Consider the following 8,108-nt stretch of genomic DNA (forward strand, 5'->3'; position numbering starts at 1 on the left):
CACAATGCACTCATCCCTATTTTGGTTATGTAACTTAGGTGTAAGCACTGCCCGAGGTCCTACTGAGACCTTTAGGGAACTCTGACACACTCAAGTTTGAGAAAAGCTTTGGATCAATGGCATTTTTGAGGTGTTTTATTCCATAACTCAGAGAGGAAGTCAAGAATCAGGCTTCCTATGGTTGTAACTCTTCTTTGTACTTTTTTTTATGTAATTCATTATTTCTGGTTTATAATAATTTGTAATAAACATTCGGGGGCTGGCTAGTGAAAATGGTTGGGTAACTATGTATGCTCAAGGGTAGAAAGCATGCCTATATGACTGTTTTAAATTCTTTGTGTTCAATTCTGCATTTTTTAGACACCATGTCTGTAGGGTTCATCTCAATTTCTTCATGGTCAATGTCACACCTAGATAACCTGCCTATAGGACTTATTTACATATTGCATGCCACTTAGATATCATGCTTTAGGTTCTAAACGTCTATAAATAAGTGTCATGTTCATAATATCGAAATCAGTAACATATAGAAATCATGCCTATAGGGATTCCCAAGTAAATCTGGTTCGTTTCCATTCACATTCAATATTAGATATCATGTCTATAGGGTTTAAAATCAGCAATAGTAGATACCATCGCCTGCAGAATCTGAAACTAGTTCAATTTAAGATCAGTCTATTCTGAATCAGTTTTAAATAATCAAATTCCCTTATTTAACGAGGTTTAGCAAGCATGCCTATAGGATTTCAAACAATTCATTTTGAGTTATTACTTTTTTGCCACATTTTGAATCAATTAGATATCATGCCTATAGGATCCCATCTAAACATTTAGGCAAGCCTTAGAGTAATAACTATAAAAAACTGAATCCGCCTTTGTTAATTGCTACAACCAGCAGGCAGGCCTGATTCAGACCTCTTATATGAGTTATGTAATAAACAGATATGCTTCAATAATCAAACTCCCTCATCTTTAGTATTTTAATCAGGCCTAAAAAGTATGTACAAGTCATGCTAGTTATGTGTTTTTTTGTTTAAGGAGGTGTATATGGGCCTTTATCTGTTTATATGCTTTCCACAACATGCAGTATGTGTTTTGTATGTCGTCTTAGATTTTTACCCTTTGAAACCAATCAGCCTAATATCCCTCCCCTTTAGGAATAGTAGTCATAAGCTCCTCCGGGACTGATAGGAGTGGGACGGGTAATAGCATGCAATAGTAATCGAGACCAATCCGTGCTTTAATACCTTAACGGGGTGGGAATGGTAGATATGGATATGATGACCGGTGCGCTAATACCACGTGTATCCCCTCTTTTGAAGAGTGTCATACCGGGTATCGCATTGATGTGATCCATATTAAATATAAACCTAGGACCCCCTATTCCTTTATTTGCAAATTCTTTTTTAAAACTCTTCTTTTAATTGTTCTTTCTTTTTATGCGTTTAAATCTCCTAATATTTGAGCCCATACTTGTCTATTTGCTAAATTCACAATAAACTGTCTGGCCGGGAACCACACTAGTGGATCTCGAGGGGTTCCTAACACCTTCCCCTTGGGATAATTTCAAGCCCTTACCCTATCTCTGGTTATTCAAATGAAACTTAGAATTGAACCCCATTGGTGTCCTAATGCACCTTAAATCATTAGGTGGCGACTCTTTAAAATTGCAAAACCCAGCTCCCAAAAGGAACGAGTTGTCCCATACCAAATGTCATAAACCCGATTTCGCGAGAAAAAGGGGGTGAAACAACGAGTGCAGGAGGCTGACCACGTTCTCCTTGGTGATGTTTTTGGTTGCTGCTGCTAGTTTGGCGAGGCCATCTGCTTCGATGTTTTGTGCTCGGGGTATCTGATCGAGTCGACATTTATTGAATTTTGGCAGTAGCTTATGGATTTCTGCCCTGTATTTTCGTAGCCTTTGTTCCTTGATTTGGAAAGTCCCAGTAACTTGCTTAACGACAAGTTGTGAGTCATATCTGAGGACGACTCGTCATGCACCATATTTGAGGGACAGTTTCAATCCTGCAATTACGGCATCATACTCGGCTTCATTATTAGTCATTTCGGGATACCGTATGTATTGGCGAATCACTTCGCTTGTTGGGACTTCAAGTACGAGTCCCAATCCAGACCCTGACGCATTAGATGTACCGTCGGTGAAGAGGACCCAGAGGTCGGGTTTCCCAGAGAGGTGTGAAGCGCTTCCTGCTCGACCTCAGACAATATTTCTACACTGAAGTCGGCGACGAAGTCGGCGAGTACCTATGACTTTATCGCAGTTTGCGGCTGATATGTTATATCGTGCTCGCTCAATTCTATAGCCCATTTGGCCAATCTTCCCCGACGGTTCGGGTTTATGTAGGATGCTCCTGAGGGGGAAAGTCGTCACCACTGATATGGGGTGACATTGAAAATATGGTCTAAGCTTCTATGAAGCTATGACCAATGCCAGAGCTAGTTTTTCGAGGTGGGGATACCTCATTTCGGCATCAACCAAGGTTTTGCTAATATAATAAATCGGGGATTGCGTACCTTTGTTTTTACAGACCAAAATTGCACTTACCGCGACTTCTGAGACGGCTAGGTAGATCAGAAGGCATTTGCCAGGATCTGCCTTAGCAAGTAGTGGTGACAAGGACAAGTATGCTTTTAGTTTTCTCAAAGCCTCAATTCAATCTGAATTCCACTAGAGCTCGTTGTCTTCCTTCAGCACGTTAAAAAATTTATGGCATCTGTCGGATGACCATGAGATTAACCTCGCCAGGGCAAAATCCGGCCCGTTAATTTTTGTACCTATTTTTTGCTGGTTAATATTTCGAGTATCCCTTCGATGGCCTTGATCTGGTCTTGATTGACCTCGATGCCTCTTTATGATACCAAGAAACCGAGGAATTTGCCTGAGGTTACGCCGAAGGCGCACTTTTCAGGATTTAGCTTCATTCCATATCATTTTAATATGCTGAAGGCCTCTGTAAGGTGGTCAATATAGTCCTCTCTCCTTTTGGATTTGACCAACATGTCGTCGATGTAAACCTCCATCGTTTTGCTGAGATGGTCTTTGAACATTTTGGTGACCAACCTTTGGTAGGTGGCCCCTGTATTCTTTAGCCCAAATGACATGACTTTGTAACAATACGTTCCCTAATGGGTGATGAAAGTGGTTTTCTCTTAGTCTTCCTCCTCCATGAGGATTTGGTTGTAACCCGAGTAGGCATCCAAAAAGCTCAGCAGTTCGTGCCCTGCGGTTGCATCGATGAGTTGGTCGATATGAGGCAGTAGAAAAGAGTCTTTCGAGCATGCCTTGTTCAGGTCCGTGAAATCAATGCACATCCGCCATTTCTCGTTTTTCTTCTTTACCATGACCACATTTGCAACCCAATGGGGATATTTTGATTCTCAGATAGAACCGTTGGCGAGTAGCTTATCAACTTCAATGCTGATGGCCTCGTTGATTGCGGCATTGAACTTTCTCTTTATTTGCTACACCAGTGGATATAGCGGGTTGACATTCAGCTTATGTGTAGCGATGTCTTTCGAAATGCCTAGCATATCTGAATGGGAGAAGGCAAACAGGTCGGCATTGCCAGTTAAGAATTTATGAAATATACCTAGTTCCGAGAGATTGTGTCCGATATAAGACTTTTTTGTGCCGTCATTGTTGTCTAGTTGGACGGGATCGAAATCTTCTATTAACGACTTAACGGCTTCCATGATGTGGGGATCCTTGATAACATTTGTCTGTGTGTCGGATTTGGTTCCTGACATTGCTAATTGCTATGCTTCTGCGTTCTTTCTCTTTAGTTGCTAGGTGTGTGTCCAATCTTGAGCGATGCGGTAACATTCTTGCGTGGTGCGTTGTTCACCTCGGATGCTGAATATTCCCCATGGGGTAGGGAACTTGATTACTTGATAGAGGCTTGACGGGATGGCCTTCATGGCGTGTATCCATGGTCGCCCAATGATGGCCTTGTAGGCCGTATCTTGATCCATGATATGAAACGTTATTTCTAAGGTGACTCCTCCGGCTAGAACGGGTAGCATTATTTCTCTAAAAGTTTGCTTGACTGCATTATTAAAACCCGTTAGTGTTATGAAACGTGGTATTATCTTGTCTTCGAGCCTCATCTGCGCGAGGACCCAAGGGTGGATAACACATGCACCACTTCCATCGTCCACCATTATTCTTTTCACATCAGTATCTGAAATACGTAAAATAATAAAATGAGCATCGTAATGAGGGAAATACAAATCGTTGATAACTGACTTATCGAAGACGATACTATCTTCGAGGTCATCATACCGTTCGTGAGTGATCGACCGCGTGAGTTGTTTGTAGTGGTGAATTTTACATGGTTAATTGCTGCCCCGTCACCTCCACCAATGATCATTTGGATAGTGCGAGTGGGGGAGGGGGACTTTGGAGGTCCCTAGGGTTGTTCGCATCCGCGAGCAATGTTGGCTCGCCCTCAGTCGCTCATTAGTTCCCTCAGGTGTCCTTGGTTCAGCATTCTCACTACCTCCAACCGTAGACCTATGCAATCTTCGGTCTTGTGACCCTGCTCCTGATGAAATTCGCAGAGAGCGTTCGACTTTCGATTATTTAGATCGGATTTCATCTTTTGTGGCCATTGTACCTTTGTGCCAAGCTTTTCTAGCATGTACACTATTTCTAAAAGGGAAACACAAAAATTGTGAGCAGATAAGAGTGAAGGCATACCTTTTTCTTTTCGCTGAGTCCTTGTGTGACATGGCGGCCCATCCATATGTCGAGGTGGTGGTGGGACGGCTGTTCTGATGTAGGGTTGATGTCTTTCCCGGCTGAGGCGGGGACCCAATCGATCCCTTCGATCGTCGTTATGATAATCCTTCCTTGATTCTGTTTGAACTGACGTTAGCCATTGGATCGGACCTTTAAGGTCATCCTCATCGGCTCTTACTTCGGTGCAGTAGGCATTGTGGATCTCTTCCCAGGTGGTAGGGGGATATTTCATGAGTCTACTCAGTAGTTTTCTGGTCGCTCTTGACCTGTTCCTGCTCAACCCGTCCTGGAAGGCTGCTATCGCCATCCCCTCTAACACGTTTGGTAGGCTCATTCTCACCTTTTTAAACCGGGCGAGGAAGTCCCCGAGTCCCTCGCCAGGCAATTGCCTAACGGTGAATATATCGTTCACCCTGGCTTCCGCCTTTTTAGCCCCTGCGTGAGCGGTGAAAAACTTATCCGTCATTTCCTCGAACGTCGCTATTGACCATGCTGGCAGTTGTGAATACCAGGTTAGGGCTCCCCCTGTTAGGGTTTTGCCGAATTTTTTGAGTTGTACTGACGGTACTTGCTCCTTTGAAAGGTTATTGCCCTTCATCGCTGTGGCATAGTGGACGATATGATCTTCTGGGTCCGTCGTGCCATCATATATCTTCAGATATGTTTGCATTTTGAAGGTTTTTGGGATGGCATGGGGGGCTGCTCCTTCGCAATACGGTTGTTCGACGAATCGACCAGCGTCTCATTTCGGTAATAGCTTTGGGGCGCCCGGTATTTTGTCGATCCTTTCTTGATGTTCCTTCATCTGATCACGGAGCGCCTTGTTTTCATTTTCCATTTTCTTCAGAATGGTTGTGAGTGTATCATTACCTTCATCAACAGTGGCATGAGTGTTACTTGTTTGGGGGGCGTCCTGTTCGCCAGTGGTTGTCATGATGTCTATGTATGTAGTATCTTTGTTCTCCCTTTGGACGAGTTTATCGAGTATGTTTTTCAGAGTGCTTGTTAGCCACTCTTCCAGTAGTCTTTTTATTACTGGTGGTTCTTCCTCTGTTGTTGACGTGGAGGCTCCTTTTCGCGTGAAGCAGTCACGCTCTCGTGGGGGGGGGAGGCGAAGCACTCCGCCTAGGTGTAGCATTCGGTGTCGTGTTTTCATCGATTTCCCTGCCATCTTTGTTGATTATGTTCAAGATGTTGGTAGTGACATCTGCTATCGTTTTCAACCTCGCATCTCCTTTTCCTACCATTGTTAGTGGGGCAAACGAGGAAGGGATGGGTATTGTTGTTGTTTTTTTATGATCTAGAAAGAACTAGAGTTTCAACTAGAAAACTCCCCACAGACGGCGCCAAATTGTTTGAGCAAATAAATGCTAAACTAATTAATAACAAATTAATAGGGTGAATCTCAGTTGAACTTAATAATCTTTAGATCAAATGGAAAAAGATTTAAATATAATAAGAACAGTATAGGAGTGTTAAGAAGTATTCTCAATGCCTTATGATTAGCAAAATATGTAATATCCAAATGATTGTCAAAATATGTGCCATCAAATGATTAGCAAAATATGTAATAAGAACAGAAATGATAAGGGTTAGAGTATAAAGGGATTGTCACCAAATGATTATGTGATTGGGCGCCTCCCTTTTCTGACGATGTAAAAAGGTATGCAGCAGATGTGAATGTAGAATCTTGAGATTTATTCATGAAAGTTAAACATCATGTGCTTGAGTAAAGAGAATAAGACAATTCTTTTGTATATTTTTCTCTCCTTTTTATAATATGTTCTCTCTTCTTTAAAAAAAATGGCAGACCCTCGTTGTTCACCAACTTATAAGGGACATTTTCCCAAAAAATCCAAAAAGTACAACATAAAGAATATCCAAAAGGCATATTCTTCCTATCTCTTTCTAAGTTAAAACTTTTGTTACTACCTTATTTTGACTGACCGCTCTTGATCGTCATCCTTTGTCACGACGACCATCAGTCGTTGTGTTGTGGTGACCTCGTTCCATGTCCTGCTTTTCTGCTGTCGTGGTTGTCAAATTTGGACCCATACAAAATGAATTTCTATGCTGCTTGTTACATATGTGGTAGGAAAATATGGATTCCAAAAAATGTGCGACTTAAACAAAAAATTAATTAAATGCTGGATGTTAGAATTTAGAGCTGTAACTGCGACAGAAAAAATGGAATTCCGGCAAGCTTGTTGCTTATGTGGTTGGAGAAAATGAATTTCTCAAAACTGCCATGAGTTTAAAATTTAAAACTGTAGCTACATCGAAAAAATAGAGTTAATCAAACAATATTATAGTCTGTTTGGCCAAGTTCCTAAAATTAATTTTTTTGAAAAGTATTTTTCTTAAAAATATTTTTCAAGAAAATATTTCTTGTGAAAAACAGTTTTGTTTGGCTAATTAATTTAAACAACACTTTTGATCAGCAAGTTTGACCAAACTTTTAAAAAGTACTTTTAAGTATTTTTTTTCTCAAGTTTTTAAAAAAAAAAGTTATTGGGGAGAGCTATTTTTTTTGTGCTTCTCAAAAACTACTCATACTTCTATTTAAAGCACATTTTTCCCTTATAAAACCTTGGTTAAATATCTTAATTTAAATATAAAAAAAAATTAGCCAAAAAAAGTACTTTTTGACCAAAAAACTTGACCAAAAGGCTACAAGTCCGGCCGAAAGGTGATTCAAAAATTCTCTGATCTAAAAAGAAAATTAATTTTAAAAATACCACGTATTAAAAGAAATTCAAATGTTTGGCGCAAAGAACACTCTCATCACTATTTTTTATGCCCGTGGTCCATGGAGTGAGCCAAGCTAATAACGTCGTGCCATGTCAGTGTCACTACAATTATTTACGCACTTGCTGAAACAAATAAACCACTTGCCTTTGCCTAATTGGTAACACGTGGAGGAAGCTGGAGTGACTTAAAACAAAGCCCTCTAATTTGCTTTTTTCCTTTGACTTCGTGCTAGTTTAGTAAACCATCCCATCAAATCCTTAATTAGTTGCAGTCGTAGAAACGTGGTTTATATATCCCATTGCTTTATTTTTTCTTTTTTTTGTAGGTAAATAGTGATAACAATAACTTATCACGTTATAATAAATTTAAGCACATGTAAGTAGTTCTTACAATATGAGATGGGTAAACCTATGTTTTAGTATACTTAAAATTTAGAAACATCACAAAGTAGTATAAATGTGAAAATTTACCTTTTGTATATTGTAAGATGATGCTATATATACTGCTACAATTTGTTTAAACCTATTTCCATTTAATTACTCCTATAATTCTTTATAATGGTAGGTAAATCCTTTGATCAACCATATGTTATAAC

The 8,108-nt window shown here is 40.2% G+C and overlaps 1 protein-coding gene across 1 annotated transcript; it reads right to left on the reverse strand.

Moving 5' to 3' along the window:
* Window positions 1-4,469: 4,469 nt before the first annotated feature.
* Window positions 4,470-5,360, reverse strand: LOC142182026 (uncharacterized). Its single transcript, XM_075255815.1, has one exon. It carries the CDS (start codon window positions 5,358-5,360, stop codon window positions 4,470-4,472), a length of 891 nt encoding a protein of 296 aa, XP_075111916.1.
* Window positions 5,361-8,108: the final 2,748 nt, after the last annotated feature.

This window comes from Nicotiana tabacum, chromosome 6 (genome assembly GCF_000715075.1).
Source record: "Nicotiana tabacum cultivar K326 chromosome 6, ASM71507v2, whole genome shotgun sequence".
Classification (NCBI taxonomy): domain Eukaryota; kingdom Viridiplantae; phylum Streptophyta; class Magnoliopsida; order Solanales; family Solanaceae; genus Nicotiana; species Nicotiana tabacum.